General features: G+C 38.5%; 1 protein-coding gene across 1 annotated transcript in view; it reads right to left on the bottom strand.

Moving 5' to 3' along the window:
- Positions 1 to 23,849, bottom strand: part of CACNA1C (calcium voltage-gated channel subunit alpha1 C) — a 484,424-nt gene that overhangs the window by 407,220 nt on the left and 53,355 nt on the right. The window contains exons 2-3 of the mRNA XM_061364015.1: positions 5,385 to 5,707; positions 1,432 to 1,536 (exon numbers count right to left, since the gene is read on the bottom strand). Coding sequence (XP_061219999.1) covers positions 1,432 to 1,536; positions 5,385 to 5,707 — 428 coding nt within the window. The remainder of the gene's footprint in view (positions 1 to 1,431; positions 1,537 to 5,384; positions 5,708 to 23,849) is intronic.

Here is a 23,849-nt window from a genome sequence, read left to right on the forward strand (position 1 = left end):
AAGACAAATACCCCCACAAAATTAAACTCAAGATAAATTAAAGAGTTCTCTAAACTTCAACTTTGCTGTTTTCATATCTCAACCTTGGAAGTCAGAACGTGCATTAAATATACTGTCTTTTATCACCAGAGAATCGATTGAATTGAATGTGTTTTTTAAAAGATACTCATTTTGAAAGGTGCCATACTGAATTATCTTAAATATACACACCACAGTTCATCACTGGTAATCACTAAGTCAAGCTAACAAAAAGATAGCAGCAAAAGAGAAATAAGATCACATATCCTGTCAATATAAAGAATAGTTAAAAGTTAACAATCACTTATCTCCTCCTGCTCCTATTTTTAAACTTCTTTAAGGAGTTACAGAGGAAAAGCATTAAGCTTAAATCTTTTATTCCCTTTTTTTAACAGAGAAGCACTGTTCCAGCAAAGTCCAGCAAAGTCTGCAATTTGTTTTGTGTAACTCCAAGAGATATTTAATCAAGTGACTGACTTCCAAGAACAGCATGGATCATTTTAATCACAATGTCTGTCAGCCCCACCAATTATCCCTACTTTGGAAGTATGGCTTTTGTTTTCCTCCTCTGTTGCTCTTAAATTTCTTATGTCTCAGTAAATTTTAATCAGGAAGGAGCATCCCAACTCTTAAACACTGGGAGCAAATTTTCATCCTGATCCAACCAGACAAGTGGGAGATTTGTTCACATATTTGAGAGAAAGAAAAATGTTTTCTGCTAATTCAGTGACTTGTGTTCCAGAACTGGTTCATGCTGTGTCCGTACTGAACAGAATTTTTTGCTATGACTTCATGCTAAGCCAAAAGTAAACACACTTGCCTTTCTATATAGACAGTTCTATCCCAAAGTACCAACATTCGCAGCACTGGTGATGGAGGAAAAGCTATTTTCCTCAACAACAGGCAAGAAAAAAAATCCCAAATAAACAAAAAAAGCCTCAAACCCACAAACAGTGTCCAGCCACACACGTGCCTCTGAAATGCAAGAATTAATGCATTTCCTTAGAACTTAGTCATCAAGCTGGGCTCTCAAGTATCACCTGAGACAAGGACAGGATCAATTTCACAATGGCACTTTAAGACAAAACCCATCATATAATCCACGATTAAAAGATTTCTTCCGCAAATACCTCCTGCTTAAAACTTACCAAGCATTTTTGCAGCATGCAGAAATTTGTTAACCAAAATCACATCACATACAGCACCCGCACAATTTTTGGAACATTCTTTTCTAAAAGCAGCTCAACTGAAACAGATGCTAACATAGGAGACACAGCACTCCAATCCAGTTTTTACTCTACTACATTCTCATCTTTGGTAGGTACATTTATGTTCCCTATCTTTAACAGTCTCTCTGGTCAGCTCTAAAAAGGACTTTCAAAATAGTAAAACTAAACACCATTAAGGACTTACCAGATTGGAATTGGTGGCATTGGAATCATCTTCTGGAAAGGGGATATAGATAGCTAAGGCCACACAATTGGCAAAAATAGTCAGTAAAATAATTATTTCAAATGGTCTGAGGAATGGAGTTAAGGATATTGTTCCAAAATGTGCACACACAAATAAAAAAGAAAAAAAGATTTATAAGAATTCTGTTTAAAGAAAACATTCCAAGCCCCTTATATTCTGAAAAGAAACATATGCCTTTTTAAGTGCTTTTAGGAGCTCCCAGCCAAGAATCTTCCTAATATGTCAAAAGCAGTGTAGGCCAGTCGCGTGCCAGAGTAAACACAGATTTCTTAAAAGTTTTTTCTTCCTTTATTTATTTAGATTGCATTTTCCCCATTTTCCTTCAAGTGTGGCTGTACTATTTTTAATAGCAGAAGCCTGTTCTGGAAGGACTGTCATCTTTCGTCTTACAATTAGCTTCCCTCGGTCCTTTCCATCTGCATTTACAAATCTCGAAACAATTTTACCCAAAGTTTTTGGTGGTTTTTTTTGGTGTTGTATTTCTCTCCTTCCCCCCTTTGCCTTTCCCAGTCTCTGATATCTCAAAGTTAAATGCAAGGGCCCAAGAAATACGTGCATATATTCAGTTAGAAGACATTTACATCATGATAAGTTTTGTTAAGGCAAAAGGAAAAAGTTTTGTCCAAAATGTGCTTATACTGCACATTGCCATGTATGCTTGTTTTACTTAAGAATTATTTTAGGCAGTACTTCTTTTTAATTTGTATTTCCTTTAGTATTCATAGGGAAAACAAATGTGCTTACACAGTATATTAGGTGCAACAGGAAGCTAAGAGCTCTTATGATAAAGTAGCACCAATTCCAGGGCATTTCAGACCAGCATCAACTTTGTTAGAGAAAATACCACAATCATATCGGATGTTCAACAAGCAAATCCTGCACAGCCTTGATGCCCCACTGACTGTCCATTGGGATCAAAAGACATTTTGCTACTGACCAATTTGCTGGCACTGTATTATGTCTACTTTTGTGGACTTCTTAAACTTCAATGCTGTGAAGTGCCTCCAAACTCAGACTACAGACCAGATTTACAGCTTGTCTACGTTTACTTGCCTGCAAGAATATCCTGGAAGCTAGCTCTGGGAAAACTCACCAGTACTCTGGAGGGGAATTAAAAGCAGGACAGGACAGGGAGAATGCCAAGCATAACCTGTGCCACAGAGTGCATTTGAGCATGAATTTATATACCATGGGACTGGCTTTGCAGCATTGCCAAATGTCAACACAGCATGTATGATTCTGGTCAGCAGACTACTGTTCTCAGCAGGTTTTAGCAGGAAAGAACTGGAGATCGGGATGTGCAGCAGCATGAACTGCAAGATATACACAAATCCCAGGCACCTGGCCACTGCATATGCTCAGATACTTCCTACATTTCACATATGGAATAGTCAAAGTATTCCAAACTTGCCAGACTACCCTGCTTAAACCTATTAATAATAGGAGATATATGACCAGACTGAGGAAGAAAAGCAGATGAGGGCGATACCCATGGGACTTCTCAGAAAGTTCAGGCTGTATGTATAGTGTTTACTGTATAAACACCTGAATTTCCATAGGCTCTCCTTTTCTTAATAACTTTTTTCCTAGACTTCTTGGTTTTGACAGGATTGTTATCTTTTAACTTACCACTGTTTATGCATATTTTCTTCAACTTCTTTTTTGCACTGTAAAAATAAAACGGTGCAAACTCTACAAATACACTGCACACAGAGCAGAAAATTAAACAGACAGCTACATCTTTGCAAAATAAGGCAATTGCTTCATTTCACTTTTTCTTATGTGCAATTGCACCTTCAGCCTCTTAACGCCTGGATCAGAAACACTGCAGAAGTACCATCTGATATTTAATATCTACTGTGCTTAGACTTGAGTGGTTCAGCAAATTAAGCTAAGCTTTTCTCAGTAGTTTTTAGCAATTAGGATAAGTCAGCGTACAGAATAAAATTAAATTTCATCACAACCCTTTAATATTATTACTTGTGATTGATGCGTTTCACATTTATAAACACTAGATGTCCAATGAGGGGTTCTGATGGAAAACAAAAATACTTCCATCAACTCACCTAAAAGCAAACAAAACCATAAAATGCAATCATAAGCATCCTTGGATTGCTTTAATTGCATTGTTTGGTCCTCTCTTGATCCCAGCAGTGCTGTAGCCTGTTTTACAGCACATCATTCCCATCATTCATTGCTGATCTTATTCATTTATCAAATGTCACTCTGTGCTTTTTTTCTAAAGACATGTGGTTACTGGGGTGCTGGCAAGTGAACCAATATTCAGCTTCATCCTGTTAGTCATCACCCATCTTCTTACACTTAAAATACCAGAGCTATGTCCAAAGGGATAAAAAGTCGCAAACTTAATCAGAGGGATTAAAAATTAGCATCTGAAGAAAGGAATAGGCAGGCAGGTAGTTTAAGGACATCTAAGAATTGACAGGAACATTTTAACACATTCTTAATCTGGAAAATACATCCATGTCAGCAAGACATAATAATCATATTCTATTTTCATCTTTCTAATGTCCCAGCAGACCCCCAAAGGAACAATTTTATCACATCGTCTTAAATGCCATCATTCATTTTCTTTATCATATTAACTACTGCCAAGTTCTGTACTGCCTTCCCTTGACATGCTTATCTATCCCTAACAACATGTTTTCTCTTTTGTATTTTCTGAAGAAGCCCATTAGCTTCCGATTTACTGACAATTACCATTCAGGGTAAGGCTCGGTTTCCCTTTGGGGACACGAGGCAGGTGTACTTTATTTCAGCATGTGTTTCACACCAAATTCTTAAATCCCAGCTGGTGCTGATCAGACTTGGGTGATTTTCTTCTTCCACACTATTAAACCAATGGCCAAACTCCCACTGACTTTCCAGAGAAGCAGCACTGACCCTTACATTCTGCAGTTCTGTGTAAGTGGTGATCATCTATCATCTCTAACAGGCTGTCTCTTGTTCAGACTACCAGATCTGGCCCTATACTGCATTTGTACATGTTGCAGGATTACTTTAACTGTCTTTCTTTTACCCTGCTTTTTTACTTTTTTACTTCACTTCTTTACTGTGAGAGTGACAGAGCACTGGAACAGGTTGTCCAGGGGGGTTGTGGAGTCTCCTGGGTTGGAGATATTCAAGGCCCACCTGGACAAGTTCCTGTGTGATGTACTCTAGGTTACCCTGCTCTTGCAGGGGGGTTGGAGTAGATGATCCTTTGAGGTCCCTTCCAACCCTTGGGATTCTGTGATTCTGCTTCTAGATAACCAGTATCTCTTACTATACATTAGTGAGCCTTATTAGTTTTAAGTGGAATTCCAAAATAATGAACAGACTTTAGCCCTGTTTCATGGTCCTATTACTTGTTTGGGGTTTTTTCCTCGTCCTTTTGTCCCATTCTTTTCTCCATACTGTAGAAAGTGTGATGCCACATGTTTAACAGAAAAAGCATATGATTCAAAACACCACAGCTGTTTAACTGGTGGCACCTCCAAGTGCCTGCAAGACAAGGTAAGGAAAGCCAGCAGCTGCTATCAATCCCATCAAGTCACTTCAGTTCTGGCCTCAGACACCTTGCATATTTCCCATCAATTTCAGCCTTGGCCATGTGGTTTTAAAAAAACAAATTTCAATCCCTAACCTTTATCATTTACACTTCCAGCTGTTTCTTACACCAGGGTACAGTTAAGGCTTCAGTCCTAAATTCAAAACTCTTTTTTTTTTCCCCAGCATAAATGATCTTAGTTAAGACATCAAACCCTATTCATGTACTTTATGTTCCCAGTGGTGCCTTTCAACTTAATGTATTGATTTCTTCACACTTATGAATAGCGCCTGATGTGCACAAATAAACTGCTGTTTTCCAAATGAGAACATCAAAAAGGATATTTCCATTCGACGATGTTGATGCATGCCCTCCGGATGGGATTTTTCAGTGTTAAGCACAGCAGTGCCCGGGGAGGACGTGTAGCTGTGGTGGTACCCTGTTTTTTCTGTTTCCCATACTGCTGCCGTTTCCTCTGCGTGGAGCTAGCTGTGGATATTGTTGCATTGCCAGCACTACCCATCAGTTTGGCTTGCCTGGCAGCATCAATCGCAGCTTGCCAGGACAGAGCTGCCCCTGGAGTAGGGATATGCTCTGGGGCAAGCCCTGCAGCTGCATTGGCATTCATGTTGGCATGAGCTGGACGGGGACTCCCATAGTTGGAACCTATGAAAGGAAAAGATAAAAAAAATAGAAATTTGTACAGACAGTTTTTAACAGCAGAAAAAAAAATAAACTTTTTTTAAAAACACACTTATTAGTATCTTAAGTATCAGTAAAATCAAGAACTAGGGTTCAGGATAATCATTTGTCTTGCGGGTCTCCCAACAAGACCCAGTAGACACTGAGCTATTAGAAGCACCTCCAATCACCACAATCTGCAGGGATTCACAGGAAAGAAACTGTCCTCTTTTCCTTTTTTACTCACCAGTTTTGAAAGTTGGATTGCTTGAAAGCTCAAAAGGGGAGGCTAGTTCTCATCACTTTATTACACAGACATGCAGCACTATACTATTATTTGGCAAAGAACCCAAATGAAGTTCTCAAGTCCTGTCACGAAAATCCTTAGGTTTTCAATAATGCCTGAAGGCAAAGTGAAATTTTAACAATGACAGTAATTCTCTCCGCAAACAGTACATGTTGTTTGCAGGCTGTTGTTGTCAGCCTAAGAACCACCTGACTAGAAGGTACACTGAAGCAGAAACTGGAACACAAAGGAAGGGCTTGTGGCTTTTGTACTCTATAGGATGCTGTGCAAGCAGTTTAAACCAAGTAATATATCTAGAAACTGGAACTAACTCCTCATAAGCTGATTTTAATGTAGCCGAACTATTGAAATCAATGGAGTCACATCTAAAAGGCATGTATTAACAAGAATGCTAAGACCTAAAAGTCTCAAGCTTTGTGCATCATTTACCCAAAACTAAGGGAGCATACACTTTTGTCCACACACAGTAATAGGATATATATGTCAGGTAACATGTGGCTGATATTTAGTTCTTAGCAGTACAGAAAATGAAAGTCACCCTTTCAAGCTAGTGCAATTGTTCCATCGTTTCAGTAAAGACAGTGAAGTCACCTGTGCCTCTTCAATGAGGCTTTTTTAGCAATACAAGTTAAAACTTCTATCACTTCAAGACAATTGAATTTTGAAACTTCAGATTCCCCTGCTCCCTGGAGCATGCTTCAAGTGAGATACATGAGAACTTGTGAAAGGCTAACTGAATTTTGCTACAAACGCTTCATAGTATGAAGGAAATGTAAGCCATGTTAGACAAGTGCAACATAAAATCTACACAGAGTCACAACAGCAAACTTCAATTAGAAAGAACTTCCTGTTTAGATATGCCATGTAAGATTTCAGAGACTACTGAACTTTTTTTGTGGGCTTGCCTGTGGCCCATACATTAAGATACAGGTAAAAGGAAGCCCAGACTCCTTACAAACCTTATTCCTTCACAGAATTGTTTCAAAACACTGCACACTCAAAAGACTGTGTTTTCTGATCAGCAGAGACTAAGCTTTAGAAAACAAATGTACATGCAAACAGCAGATAGTACAAACTCAGTACTTTGCTTGATCACCTTATATTTCAAAGCAAGCTCAAAGTCTACTATTGATGGTGTTCCGCTTCAGACTAGTATAGAAATATGATTCTACTAAATAGATCAGATGGAACCCTACAGACTACTAGGCAAAGCAAACAGAAGACCACATGACACTGTTTTCCTTAAAATATCAGATGAAAGACATTCAAAACTGGGGAACTGGCAAACTGCTCTTGAGCAGAAATAATTACCCAAGATGAATATTTCATAGCTGTATGTGCAGTGCCAAGATATCACAGCAATGACCAATAACTGTACTAAAATGAATTAAAGCAGGTAGAATAAATACAATTCCATTAACACACAGAATGCAACAGGATATGCTTCTACCTAGAAAGCATACAAGATTTTTAAATTCACCTCACTTAATCACACAAGGAAGGACATGATAGTCAGATGTTATTTTATGTCAGGCATTGCCATAAGATTGCCAGGCTGACAGAGTTATGTTGCAGAGCAGGAAAACCTAGAGCTTGTCTCTGCTCACTGAAAAACCTCCTAGTTGCAAACCAGCCAAAGGAAGCTGGTGAGTAACATGACTCTGATATGTGAAAGGGAAAACTGAAAGAAACAAGAAATTGGGAAATAGTTAATTCACACCCCTCCGAATTTGAAATTGAAGAAAAAGAGCTTTTGGAATTGCTCATGCTAAGCAGATTTCCTCAATGAAGCAGGCAATCAACTGGCAGACAAACTTAGTTTTCTGAGGCTAAGCAAATTGTACACAGCACTACTCATGGGATATGTATTTATTTTCAGACCAGTTTCAGATGCAGTTTTTCCTCTTTAGCATCTACTTGACCTCCCTAACCTGAGGCATGCTGGAAAGATAAATAAATGGAAAATTACTCTAATTATTTTCCAACTCCAGCTCTTCTTTAACACTGACCCATTAGAGTGGATAAGAAAGATGTGTGTGTATTCCAGTAAAAGCAAACTTGCTGATCCATCACCACTTGTGTTCTTATCATGCTGACTAGACCATGTGGTCCTGGAAATAAACAGCTGCTGCATCTTAATGAAGACTTTTATGCAATTTGGGAATGCGTCAAGCTCCTTCATTATTATTGCTTATTAGCTAGGTTTCATATGAGGATTCAAGTCTATGCATTGTGACTTGATGTGCCAGCAAACTTAAGGACACAACTTACAGTGGTTTTGTTGCTTTTTTCTTCTATTATGGGACTGGTGCTCATGGTAAAGTGCTTTGTCCCAGATTAATTTCAAAAGATGAGTCAGTAGTGACAGATTTATATTAACAAATATTACAAATATTGATTACTGATAAGGATCTGTCTTTTATGAAGCTCAGAGGCTGCAGACTCTATCTGTACTAAACAACTAATGGCAGTGACAAACGACTTGATCTACCGGCAGTTTTATAGCTTAAATTACAGAGTGAAACTCACAGCTTCACAGAAAGTACATTCAGAAACTGAGTGAAATATTTTCAAAGACAGCATAGCCAAAGTTTCAGGGCAAATGAAATTCTGCCCTGTGATCTAAATGTTTAGTGCTAATTCCTAGGAAGCAGGCAGAATACAGTTCATACTGAGCTTGCAAGGCACCATGCTAAATTTCACCTGTGGCATTTGTTTCTCCCACACCACAAAACTTTGCTGTAACCAGAGAAATGCAGTTACTGGATTTGCTATTTTCATTCTGCAGTGTAGCAGTTAAAATACTTCACTCCATTTCCCCAATAGAAATAGTTTCAGGATACCTAAATCACTTTAATCATATTTGTTTATACTGTTATTAAGCTGGAAGTGGACCAGAACTGGGAAATGGAGATTCATCCCCCACTCAAATGCAGTAACTCACTAAGCGCTGTGATCCACAGCATTATAACCCTACTAATCCTTATCACGCTTTAGCAACAATTTTTACTGTTGACTCTGTCCAGCTGGTGCACAAAATTCTTTTCTCTCTGGGACTCCTGCGCTACGGTTCACGAGTTTAAGCATCTGAATAGTAATAAACAGAAAAGTCCATGGATATGAACAAATTTCATAGACTCATAGAATGGTTTGGTTCGGGACCTAAAAGATTAAAGAGCATTTGACAGATGATTGTAAAAAGGCTTAAGTATTACATGACCTTTTTGCATCAATTTTTACTAAAGAAAAATCCTTCAAGAGCAGGTGAATAGCACAATTAATCCCCAACTGTGGATGGGAAACAAGCTAGGAAGTACTTAGATAATGTCCAGGGTTTCAGCTACTTACGTACCATTCCACAGAATACCCTGGAATATTTATAGAGCTTCCTGAAGTGATCTCAAAGCTGTTAGCTGCTGTTTGAACTCATGGAAGACAGGAGAGACTTCAGAGGACTGAGGAAGTGTGAATGGATTCCCCACATAGAAAGGTGGAAAAGGGAGAAATTTAAAATCAAGTTGAACTTCAGCCTCCAGGAAAAGTTGTAAAGTAAAATAAACAAGTGTCTGCAAGTACTTGGAGGACAGCAGATATGGATCTGTCATGAATACATTGTGTCAAAGAAAACTAACTCCTTCCAGAACAGGGTAACAGAATTCACATGCAAGTTGGAAGCACTAAGTGCCATGTCTCCTGACTTTATTATGACCTGTATGACAGTTTCGCAAGGATGATAGGGACATATGAGCAAGAAAAATATTGCTGTAACATGAGTATAGAACCAGTGGATGCCTGAGAGCAGTTATCATTGGTACACATTCTAAATTGGAGGATGTGACACATAGAGATACCCAAGTGCCTGCCCCAGATCCAACTCTGTTCCACGTTTTCATTGATGACCTGGATGGTGAAATGGTGAATGGTGTTATTAAACAAGCAGGTAACCGTAAATTTGGGAGGTAAAGCAAATACACTGAAAGGATTTGAATTCAAAATGAACTTCATGAATTGGAGAAAAAGTCTTAAAAACAGAATGGAGTTCAGCAGGTACAAATGCAAAGTGCTCAAGCAAAATGAATCATCCACCTAAATTATTTCCAGAAAAGCCTTGGGGGTTATACTGGATCCCCAACAGAACAGAAGTTGATACTGTCATACTGCCTTCTTCCCACAAAATGCAATCATCACAATGCAGTACATAAATAGGGATAAAAATCTGTGCAACACTGCAAGTAATCCTTCTCTTCAGCTCAGCACTGGCTGGGCTTCTGCTGAAATAGAGTGGGCACTTTCTGGTTCCACGTTTCAAGAAAGATATGGCTTAGTTGAGCCTGCCCAGAGGAGAGCAAGGAGACCAACCAAAGGCCTAGAAAGCATGAGCTATGAGGCAAAGTGACAGAAACGGGAATTCCAGAACTTAGAGGGTTGCTCCTAAATATGAAGACTCCACTCACAAGTGTGTATGTGTATATGTATTTATATATGTACCCACATATATATATGTTATTAATATATATTTCTAAATGTGTGTTTTATTTCAAAGAACAGAAAAGGAATATTTATCACCATACCCACAGTGAATAAGCAGAATCAATGTTTTCGCAGTAAGAAAACTTCATTATATGCTTTTGAAAACACTTTCTAATCATAGAGACAGTGAAGCACATCTACTGACTTCCTGGATTGGTGGCAGTACCTGCCACGCTCTAAGTCTTTAGACCAGGTGCCCTGGAGAAAAGTCTTTTCCAGAAATCTTTATTAACTTTTTAGCTGACATCCCTGGGAATTTTCCCTAGTGAATGCAGCGCTGCACACATATAGCATTCACTTCCTTTAGAGCACATTTTCTTTAGAGGATTTTCTTTTCCTTATTTCCCTGGTCTTTGACTGCACTTTTTCTTTGTTTTTTTTTTTTTCTTAAGCTGACAAAACATTAATTCTAACATCTACCCGCTAAAGTGACATTATTTTTTTTTTCCCAAAAAGAAGATTTTTCTGTAGGTAATTTGTAAGCAGAGATAGGAGCTATAATGAAAGCTGCATTGCAACCCACACTATGGCTTTTTCTATCACAAAATTTATAATCCACACATACACTTTTAAACATCATGTCAGACTAAAACACAGTGTGTAGTTGCTAGCCCCAGATAAAAGAGTTAGGAATTTTTCCTGTAAGTCGCTTTGGGGTTTCAGAACACACACATAAAAGATACATGATTTCAGACTGTTTGTTTGCAATAGTTAAGACTAAACATTTCTTAAAATCTAAACAAACAAAAAAACCCCAAACTTATTCAAGAACCCTGCTTCACTTGCTGTTAGATCTTTGTTTTCCTTTATCTCCCCCTCCAACAGAGGGCCTTTTTGCTGCATTCCATTAACTCAAGAAGACACAATAAGCTACTAGCAATGTGAAAAAAACAAGTCAGTTTCAGTGAAGAGAGCAAGCGCACAATCTCATCTCATTTCAAGTACTGAATTCCTCCAAGTTAAATATTTACACTTGAAAATTACCCATGGACATTGCAGAGTAAATTGTCATAACTTTGCCAACACTATTTGGATTTTGAATTCTCTAAGAAAAGGACAGACTTTTATTCTACATTAATAGAGCATCCATCACAACAGATTCCTGGCTCATGAATAAGGCACAACAAGAATACAAATAGTAATAATTCCCTACCAACACTGGAATAAATCATGGGATAACTCTTCCTTTAAAATTATCACATATATAGTTCTCTCCATGCAAAAAATACTTTGTTTCAAAGCATGATGTAAACCCATTGCTTCCTGATAAGATCTTTCCTCCCTATGTGCTTACACATGCAAAATATTTAGGCACTGAGATACAAATGTCAAATATTTCCCTTATTTTTCGGCTTGAAAATGCACTGGTTTTCAATAAACACAATTCAGGGGCTTGGGTGGGTTTTTGTTTTGGTTGGGTTTTGTGTTTAGGTGGGTATTTTTTGTTGTTGTTTGGGGTTTTTTGGGTGGGGGTAGGTGGCATTGGGGTTTTTTTAATAAAAGGCACAATCCTACACTTGTAGTAAAAGCAAATAATATTTTCATTTACTGACAATTTGGGGGTTTTAGAGTTCAGTCTACAATAACACAAATGATGGAATCCCTCCCCTTCTAATTAGTAGGTGATAACAAGTTATCATGAAGATTTCATCTCAAGAAGTAAAAGGAGGACAACTTTAGTTCTGTTTTTACATTCTGTAACAAAACAAAGAAACAGACCGTTATACCTCCTTCGCCACAGAGGCATCTTGTCAAATCTTGCTCAGAAGAGCCACAAGCTTGAAAATCCTCAGAGTCACAAAAATCCATCTAGTTTCTGATTTTCTCTCCTGTAACTATAGATTGAAGAGAACTCGTCTGGGAGGTAAGGTCTCTTTTTTAGAGAAGAGGAAGAAGAGAAGAAAGCATGGAGCCTAGTAAATGTTAAGCCCCAAGGCAAGTGTCTAATATTAAAGGATTGATAATTGACACAGATACTAGGAGAGCCAGAGAAGTCTATAATGCAACTCAGCTGGACTACAAATTCTATTAGGAGATAAATCCGTTAGACTGGGGGAGGAGGGGTGCTAAGAGGCCAATTTCCTTTGAAGCACTTGCATTTTCTTGTGGCTTTCAAGCTAACAGAACACACAAAGAAAACCACAATGACTCCTTCTTGATTTCTTGAGACATGTTTCTAGTGGCACCTAAGTTAAGCTCTTGGAAATCAAGCCAAGCAACACTTTCCTTCAACTATAGCTCACTGAAACATTCATAAAACTCCAAAATAGCAATAGAAGACTAGGGACATAAAGATCCTTTATACTAACAGCAGTATTTGCATTCATCTCAAATAACCCTGAGAGAACCCAGTTAGCTGTGTATTTGAAGGAGTGGCTAGCAAGAGCTTTTGCATAAAACAGTAGTTCTGCTGTGATAATGCAATATCCCACAGAACAAAAAATACAAAGTCCTTTCTAATACCAAATAGCATGCAAATTAAAAACCAAGGTTCCTCACTTGTGGCAACAATAGGTGCACATATCATGGTATACTGCATTAATACATCTCTTAAAAGTATTTTAGGGTACCTATCAGTACAAAACCTTTGTAGTAATATGCACACATGTCACAGTGAGTTTTTTGGAAGAACAATGTGTTTCTTGGACAAACTCCAGGCACGGATCCTCAAGTGGAGGCACCAAGAGAAAGCTTTCTTGTTCAAGCATGTTATTTTTTGTACCGTTTATCTAATTTAATGTTACATCATTAAGGATGCTGGGATCAAGTACATATTCAGTAAAATTTCCTTAACTTCAGCAAAATTCCTCTGGAGATTAACCATAACTCAATAGATTTGATCCTTCTGACAAACTTGTCAACTTACCTACTCATCATTTTCTTATTGGTGAATGATTATTCTTCACCTTGTGAGTAATTTAAATATAACTTCTTTACAGAAATAAAACTCTTACAGGTTTAAAATGTACCAGATGCTGTATTAGATGGTCTCCAGATTCTTTACCTGAGAATGCAGAATGGGATAAAAACAAATACACAAAGCTGTTGATGTGATTTGCCTCACCCTACCCAAATCATTTTTAAAAAGGAATCTTGTCAAAGCTCCCCCTGTGGTCTGTCCAGAGGACCATTTCTTCCATTCTTAAGACAGATGTTTGAAATACAAGTGAAACCAGCTGTTAGACATGCCAATCTCTCTTCAGATTGTACAGAAGTAATCTAAAACATAAGTTTAATTGCACATCAAATTTAAGTGGATTAAATGAGATTAAATGACTCCAACTTATGTGTGGGGAGTATATACATGCACATGTGTTTCTGCACAAGGTACAGAACAATTCTGTAGCTGCTTTTGGCCCAAGATATGACAAAATTTGGAAAATATGTGCAATTGTATGATATCTAGATAATTCAAAGCCTGCAATTTCAATGATACCTCATCCTAGAAAAATCAATCACAATTCTTCTACAACTCATAGTATTCTCAGGCCAGAAATAGCAGTCTGTTCCCAGGTACATCAGATGATGACTAAAAAGCACAAAGGAATCTCTTTATAGGTCTGTATCTGAGTTACAGACAATATGAATTTCAATAAAAATAGACACATACACACACAAACCAAAACAAAACAAACCCTTCAGCATCCAGCTCTAAAGGGAGATCAGCCCTGACAAACAATACACAGGGCAAATTCTTAGAGGATGAGTTTTTTTTGCTGCTTCTTGCTGCTTGTGGAGTCAGTGTTCAGCTGCACAAATCCAGACAGCAGGCAGAGCTTTTTGGAATGTTCTTTGGAAGTGTATAAAAGGAGTGGATATCTAACCTTTCTATACAAGCCATAAGTACTCCCTGCCAGCCCTCCCTCCGTCTCACTGATGATACCCACATCAAGAAGTCGTTAATCCACATTATCATACAATGTCTTAGGTTAAAAGGGACCTCTGAAGGCCATCTGGTCCACATCCTTCCTCTTTTTTAGCCCACTCATCCAAAGTGGAGAAATTTCAACAACCCCTTTGGCTTTCCAGCACCATGGCTTGCACCACTACTGCTGTCTCTTGAGTCTGTGGGTAGCATTGCAAGAACTGACCACAGCAGGCACCCAAATCCAAGGTTCATCCGGTACTGTACTGGGCATACAGCTTAAGAGAATAGTATATACCTAATTTTAAAAAGGTACTTACTACACAATACTTTGTGAAAGCCAGACATCTATAAATTATATCATTAGCACTCACACAAAACAATCACCTAAAAACTATTTATTGCTTTTCACAAAGGCAAAACTTAGAATTTATGTTAAACTGCAGTTACCCAATATTAGATCAGGCATGCAATATCCTAATAAATTAAAGATGTACTCACTTCTTGAAAGGCAGGCAGTTTCAAAGGAAAAGATATTAAAAGATGCTTCAAGTGTCAAAACTGACTTTGATTTCACCTATTAATCTCAGTGTTCTAAAAACCACATTTTTCCCGGTTTTAAAATGTGATTACTTTTTTTCCCCCCTGCTTGGAGTAAAACCATCAGAAGATGAGAAAAAGCAACTGGAGAGGAAAGTTTTAAAACAGACTATAAAAATGTTTTGCCAAATCCTAAGAATTAAGACAATGACAGATAAATACGGTCAGGGTTTCTCCTAATTTCACTCATCTAATTAATGTTATCTTATATCTGAATAATTTGGGGGCAAAATTAAAGTATTCAAATGGGAGGGCTCTTTGTAACTCGGCACCAGCCAGGTGCTAGAAAGAGATCATGCAAAAAAAAAAAAAAAAAAAAAATAAAGGCAAATTTTAAATTGAGAGAAGACAAAAAAAAAATAAAAATGCTGCCTCAGTCCTATCCTTCTGTTTCCTTTCATCTACAGAATCTCAAGAGGATGCTCAATATACAACGTGCTCTGCAAGACAAGAAGGAAGAAGCCCTTGCAAACCTCCATTAAAGCAAACCCACAGAAAATCACTAACCACATGAATACAAACCATGCTATACAACAAAGGAAAACTGTGCTTGTTTCAACTTCAGGGTGATATTAAAAGGCAACTTAAAAAAAACAATAATAAAACCACTTTTCCTCATACCAGACATTTGTGATCTAGAGGCACTGCAGCAGTAACAGATTTAGAGTCATGTTTTTAAAGTCACTTTGCATAGAAGAAAATAATTTTTCTGAGTTGCTTGGTACCTAAAGTACTATGTTCTATCTCTAGCATGCAGACTTTTCTCTGACATTCTTTTTTATTTACTGGTATCCTCCTGGGGAATGTTCCAAGTCTGAATATTAAGCATGTGTAATACCCAGATGCAAAAACAAGCACTCTTGACTTGCTCTGCCAGCGAAGAGCATTTCCAAACTAAATAAGGCACTAAATCAGAAGAATGCAACTGTAGCAAAAAAGGAGGGGATAATAAAAGGTGGGAAAAATTAGCAAGAGACAATCCTTGTAAGCACCTGTATGAGAATAAACAGCATCTGGCTTATATCTTATGTTGAACATCGTAACACATAACCCTGAAATAGTCCTTATGTCACTGGTTTTCTATCCAAACGTTGTTAACCAGCTTCTCTGTGACCTTTTCTGCAGTGGATACAGGCAAGTGTTTGAGATGGTCTTTACAGATTCTTTCTAAAAATAAAGAATCCTGCTTATATAAAGGCAGATTAATTGATCATTACTGATTTGACACACACCAGAGCAAAGGTGGCAAGAGCAGATGCGCATCAGGTTTGCAGAGCACTTGCTTAGATCTCAGTGGGCAGTATTTTAGCACTGCCACTGCATCAGTGCTCTAGCCACTGCTCCAGATCCACCTTTCTGACAGTTATCAGGTCACACCAAACACAGTGAAAGCTGAGGCTTGTGTGTTCCTTTTTTGGGGCTCTCTGGACTTCATAGGACGCACATCACAAAAAAGCCAAGATTTCCTACAAACCATCTACTCTGATAGCATTTGAACACTTGTCAAGAGATTCTGCATTCCTTCTGCTTGCTAGGAGTAAAAAAACAAACAAACAAAAAAACAACCAAAAAAACAAAAACCCAAACCCACCACCACCAAACCACAACCAACCAACGCTTTAAACCCCCCAAACATCCAGCCTATTTACAAGGAGTAAGCATCTCTCAGTACCTCTGGAGCTTGCCATTGAAATTGTGCCCTCCCTGTCTGGAGACAGGGCATGCAAGCAAGTTAACTCCTCTTTCATGACTGAGCTGCTCTGTCCTGAGAGCCAGCTGTCTAGCTTTAACTAATGGTCAGAGCAAACCAACACACAGACAACATAGACCTCAATGAGTTTTAACCTATGTGCAAGCCTCACAGTTCAGGTAACGTGGCTGTACAGAGCATTGCTACAGAACACAACATCACAGGCCCCAGTTCTAGACTCCACACCTCAAAAAGAAGAATAAAACAGTTTAAAGAACTAAGAAAAAGAAGTACAATAAAACGTAGAATGGGATAATATATTACATTGAGACACTAAAGATACCTGAATCATTTAGTCTTATATAGAAATAGCAAAAAAAAAATTGTCAGAATTTATCAGCATGAGCATGAAAAAGATTTTTGACACCACATGACCCTTTCAGCTAACGGGAATGACCCTTACGAAATTACGTGTTTGGTAGCTGTAACTGAGCAAACTCAGATGTCTAAGAAGTTACACACTACTAACAACGAGAAGGCCAAATCAGTGGAAAACTTAAATGTGGAATGTCAGGGGTCACCTCCACTTTGCCTCCCCAGCTCAGTCCTGGGTATTTTCCTAATGGCCCTTATGATACTCAAACAGCAGGATTCAGAAACTGCTGGGAGAGATCCTTCAGCTTAGCTTCTGTTATCCACAGACAGCCCAAGAACAGTAGGAAACATGAAGCAATTACAATGATACTTAAAAAAACATCAATCAGAAATTCCTCTATAAAATGGTATCTTTTACAACATATTGAAGTCTGCAATGTAATAAGTACAAGATTTTTTACATAGAGTAGGAATGCCCATTGTTGTCTTTTTTCAAGTTATTTGCAGCACAATGGTTCAATCAGAAAAGTAGTGCTACAAAACCAGTTACGTTATTTTAAGTAAATTACTCCCACTTAAATCTATACATTTCCTGAAACATTCTCTTGTCTCAAGTTTTGACTCATTGTATCACTACCAGGCGCAGGCAGTAAAAGAGCATTCAACAGCAAATGGCGAAATGATGACAGAAAGCATCATAGACAACCCCATGCAAAATTACACAAAAGCTTCCCATAGAGGCATCATAACATATGTTTGTGGTTTGCATAGGAAGTTTAAACTGTAAGCCACTGATGGAAAATACTATATTTTAAACATTGTTATATTTCATGAAAAAAAAATCCTGTTGTTTCCTATTTTCGAACTTCAGTTTTCAAATTTGAGTTCAGAAAGTTCAATTACTTTATCAGCACCTCATACGGAGGGCAAGTATCACTTTGAACTCATCTACCCCATTACAGATGACAGTTCCTGTGAGCAGAATTTCTTGTTGGTGCTCTTCGGGAGGCTGTAATAGTTGCTCCACATATTGTAGCTGCTGGAGCACAGCCCTTCTTCCAGGGCATGGCAGGGTTTGGTCACTGTATAGCTTATGCAAAGGGCAGCATGATAGAGTCAAGGCTATAAATTCTGGGAAAAGAGGCTCTGAGGAGATAACAGGATGATACATAAAGACTTCATGGCCCTGATTGTGGAATGACAGGAAGAAATTTTGAAAAGATGCATGTTCTTTGAGATTGTAAAGATATAAAGAAAATGTGTGTGACACTCTTTATATACAATGATAAAAACTTGCCCTGCTGAGATGGGTTAACCTTTTCTCTTGATGTTACCAGAGCGAAATGCCTTTCTATTCCTCCTCTGCATCCTGGAGGGACAAAGGCTCTCCCCTCTGGTTGAAATCATGGACCCAGCACACTTTGCCTGGTACTCCCAGCTCTAGCAGGCCACAGCTTATTTGCCAATAATACATGGTTAAACAAAGTTACCAAATTAACAAAACCAAATTAATTCTGCACCTCAATTTATCTTCTCTTTGGGACCCTGTTACTGTATAAGTTCGCAATGATTCAAAAATGGCACTTTCAAAATTAGGCATGCTGTATTTGTTCATCAAAAAACACAAAACATACAAACCAAAGAGTTACTGCAGAGAACTCTCCCTACATTGCTATTACCTAACTATTAATCTTTCCTTGTACATTTTGTACATTCCAGCCAGCACAGCTAACCATGCACGCTAGTTAGGAGAAGCAGATTGAACTGATTAGAGCATGGTTTCTCTGATGCTGTGTCTTCTGGCATGCTTGCCATCCTTCCGACACTGCCTGGGAAGCCCCATCTCCTTCCTGAAGCTACCTACTTCACATTCACAATATTAGGGGAAAAATTAATTGTTCTCACCCCAAATAGAAACTGGGATATTCTTCAAGAAGCAGCTTTCATGAATTTCCAACAGGGATCTTTCCTGAAGTATTGTTTTTATTGTCATCCTTTTCTTTAACAATTTATTTTATTTAATGGCATACATTCAGGCAGGAAGCATACATTTATTGCATTTTCATTCACGCAGGTCACCTGGAAGATAGGTGACTTACTAAAACCTGCTATAGGCACATAACTCCTTTCTCCACACTACACTTCTGTTGTTGACAAAAATTAGAAATCAACACACATGCAGAAAGTAGAGTTCACTTCCCGAGTTCCAGCAGTAAAATTTAACAAGTAGTCTAACTTAGTCATCAATTCTATATCTATACAGTTAAGGCACAGTGAAGTTCCTCCAAAAAAGCAGCCCACCTCACCTCTTTCAGTTATCTATAATGTTCTGCAGCCATGGGTGCCTTCCTCTCCACTGACTACACATGAGCTGTAGATGATTAACTCCAACTAGACAATTTAAACAACCACAGTGAGGTAAAATGACATCCATGGCAAATAATTATTTTTGCTATATGGAGAATGACAATCTGAAAACAGACTATTTCATTTAGTATTATTCTATTTCTTTCCAAATCTTCTTTAAACACAGATAGATCCTTCCAACCACAGTCACTTATTCATTCTGGTCCACTAAGCAAATTATATGCACACACACACACACACACACACACACACACACACAACTGTGTAGGCACACTGCAACTGCAGACATCTCAGAGACATTCTAATGGTTCCGGAGCATAGATGATTTTTTTCTTACTATTTGAAAACAAAATTTAAAATACCCTTGATATACATAATTTAAAGATGGCAGACAAAAATCTGAAGTCCCTGTATATCTAGGTTGCTATTCAAGCCCGAAGGTGCCTACTGATAAGTATGCATAGAACTGGAAGGAAGAGAGGCATAATTCCTCTTATCCATTAGCACCAAGTGCACTTGTGTAGACATCACATACTACCATGTACAGTCCCAGAGAAAGACCAGACAGAAGTCCCTTTTCTATTAGATTCATATTTGATCATAGTAACATTCAAGAGAAGACCACTTTATCTCTGCAATTTATACCTGAGTGAAAACACACAACCATGATGATAAAGTATCCGACTCAACATTTATACCAAGATCTCTACACTGACTCCTCATGAACCTGTAGATTTCTGACCAAACCCGCCTGATCATTTATTTTCAGTTACCTGTAATGTTGGTCTCCTTCCATGGCCATTGCCTCTCCTAACTATAAAACTGCTGATTGCCAGGGAAAAAAAAAAGTGCAAAGAATCATAGAATACAAGGTTGGAAAGGACCTCAAGGATCATCCGGTCCAACCTTTCTTAGCAAAGCATGACCTAGACTGGATGTCCCAGCACCCTGACCAGCTGAATGTTAAAAGTGTCTGATGTTGGGTAACCCACTCTTTCCTGGGGAGATTATTCCAATGGCTGATTGTTCTCATTGTGAAAAGATTTCCTATTGTGTCTAGTCTGAATCTCACCAGGATTAACTTATACTCATGACCCCATGTTTTTTACATGCAATTCCTTGCAAAAAGGGAGGTACCCATCTTTTAAATACTGGAACATGGTGATAAAGTCTCCCTTGAGGCTTCTTCTCTCTAGGCTGAACAAACCCAGTTCTCTCAGCCTTTCCTCATATGGCAGGCTTCCCAGTCCTTTCATCATCTTTGTGGCTCTTCTCTGGACCCTCTCCAGCCTGTCCATATCTTTTTTATACAGCGGGGACTGAAACTGAACACAGTATTCCAGGTGTGGCCTGACAGAAACTGAGTAGAGGGGGGTAATGACTTCTTTATCTCTGCTGGTGATGCTCTTGTTGATGTAGCCCCACATTCTGTTGGCTTTCTTTGCTGCAGCAGCACACTATTCACTCACACTGAGATTGTTCCCACCAGGACCCTTGGGTCCCTTTCTAGAGAGCTGCTTCCCAGCCAGGAAGGATCCCAGCCTGTCCTGCACTCCTGGGCTCTTCACGTGCCAGACTTTAGACTTGTCCTTGAACTTCATAAGGTTCTTGTTAGCCCACTCTTCCAGCACAGGCTTTTCTTCCAAAGTGCCACCTTCTCTTCCAAGGAAGAGAATCCCCTTTACCCATTAATATACAGCACCCACATGGTGAGTTAAGTTTAGACTTAGTAGTTAGAACTACTCAGAGTACTTATTAAGGCTGCAGGCAGATGACTCAGTCCTGGCCTGAATAAGTGAACAAGACATGGAAAACTACTGGATGTGGCATGAGAAATTACCAGATGTGACAACAGAGTCAGATGCTGACACGGGTTACAGGTAGCACTGTAAGGAATGGCCAGATTTCACACACAGTTAAGAGTTGAGTCGGAGATAACCAAACTTCACAGCTAGTTGAAGGGAAGTACCGGAGTCCTGTCGGGGGGTATTGCAAGGCCAACAGCATCCAGGTAACTGTGTCAGGAATGCCAAATGAGGCCAGGATTACAAAACACCAATGTCAGAAACACCAAATTTGGTTATGGATGTAGAAAAGCTGGGACTAGTGGGGAAAAAAAAGTAACCAAAGGTGGGTTGTTTATTCTGGAGAAGACTGGTCAGAGGGGGGAGGCACAAAGGCAGAGAAAATAAAGCCATCAGTATTGACAAGGAATAATGCAAGTCATGGGACAACAGTTGTATGGAGGTACCCATCAAGAGTCCTGCCCTTAATCACCACAGCCAGACCTCTACAACAAACCAACCTGTTGCTCTGACCACAACACAAGTTTCAAACCTGCTTATGCAACCAGGAGGACTAAGGCAGCAGCTGTTTTCTCTGATTGGCATCCAGACAGATGGATCAAGCATCCCAGTATTGCTATATCCACGTCTGTTACAGGCTTGATGGCATCAGTAATTACATACCATTTCATAACATGCATCTCACTAAAATTGAATGTCTTATTAATTTCTTTGCCTGCACCTCTGAGAGTAGTATCTTCACATAAGCACAGAGAACATAGTTAATAAAGAAAATTAATTTTTCAATCCTATTGACCTGGCACATTGGGAAGAGCAATAGAGTTTTTCAAACTCAGAGTTGTTCATACTACAGATACCATGACCATGTACGTATGTAAGAAAATAGATATGCAACTTCAGAGAAAACATTTATTTGCCAGCCTTCCAAAAGGAAAGAAATACAACCTTTGTGGAGGTTTGGCAGACATTCTGGAAGCCTATATCCTAGCACAGAAATAAATTAAAATACAGTCTGATCCTCTAATGTCTGTACTCAAGTCTTTACATTAATCTCTCAAATAGTACCTGACAATCTGTCAAATCTTTGTCCAGTGTTTTGTAGCAGCAGAATCAGGTTTAGATACTTTCTACTGCTGTTATTAAAATAACTAGCTACATGAACTAGAGGTTTAAATCCTAACATGACAAGTGGGGCTTTCCATCTTCTACGGTAATTCTATTTTAAATACTATTTTAAAATAGTATTTCAATACTGACATTCACCAATATATTAAGCTACGTGGATGAGCTTACACCACATTCCTTTTGAAGTATCAAAACACCACTGATACATGCAGTAAGAATATATTTCCTGCCCTTTGATATTTGTAGAATTGACTCCACATAGGGTTTCTCCATCCATGTCTCATAAAAATCACATCCTTTGACGCTACAGCATGCATGCCAAAATCTTTAGCAACATTTAGTTAAACCCAGCTGTGTATTCTATGCATTATTTTTCTCCAGGAGAAACCACCTTAAAGCACAACAGAAAAATCTCAAAAATGCATATTCCAAAATTGTTCTGGTGAAATAAAAATGTAATCAAGGGATAGCAAAACAACAGCAAGGTTTTCAGTATGAATGTTAAGTACTAAGAAAACAGATAGAAAACTGCTGACCCATATGTACTGTAAAATCTGAATGAAAACCTATTTCAGTAAAAGCTTTGCATTAAGACAGCAGGATGTACATTTAGTCAAATACAGACAGAAATGTTCTATACTGCTCTACTCACACTGCAAATTAAAAGCACTAAGATGATGCCTAAGCATAACGTCTCATAGGAAGTAACAGAAATTGCATTATCAGCATTAAAAATTTCTTGCTACGTTTTGTTGAATTACTTGTATTTTAAGACGTGATCCTTTATAAAGCACTTTAGGTTTGACTGTGTGCTAAGATACCTTCCCAAAGATTCTGCCAAGCATCTGTAGAGCTCCATGCTCAAATCTCCTGAAGCTTGATACCTGACTTTTTTAGCAACTGTCAGAAGCAAGTACTGCAGTTATTTTCTGACTGACTTCATGGCATTCATAACGGCTTTTATCACTGCATGTGAATTAGGACACGAGTTTTCATCTCTTATGATCTTTGTTGACATCCTTTGCCTTTAAGCAGATAAAAGTCTTCAAGCCATGTTGATCCTAATATTTCACACACTGCTATTATTTCTGGCTTTTGCTATAATGGCCAAATTGACAAGTGATAGTCTTTTTATTCCAGCCACCACTATGCCATTATATTTGCCTTCGAATCACAAATTGTAGAGAAATGCGTTTCAGCTCACCAGAGTATACTGCTATGTACAGGACTACCACCACCAAACGCCTGCTAACAAACATTTCACACTCACAGGATTGATACAGTTAAGCCAAAGCCAGTGAGAATCTGACAGGCAAAAGAGTTATATCATTCAAGCCATCCACTAACTGAAGAACTCAGTTTTGACACTGCCTGCCCCAAACCCAACTGATGTCTGCAAATCACAGGTTTTCCACTTACAATTTTCATTTAGGTGAAAGTGATATAAAAATTTCCTGTAACTC

Source organism: Neopsephotus bourkii, unplaced genomic scaffold (genome assembly GCF_033783945.1).
Source record: "Neopsephotus bourkii isolate Nb327-2 ecotype Australia unplaced genomic scaffold, CSIRO-AGI_Nbou_v1 NB_1183, whole genome shotgun sequence".
Classification (NCBI taxonomy): domain Eukaryota; kingdom Metazoa; phylum Chordata; class Aves; order Psittaciformes; family Psittacidae; genus Neopsephotus; species Neopsephotus bourkii.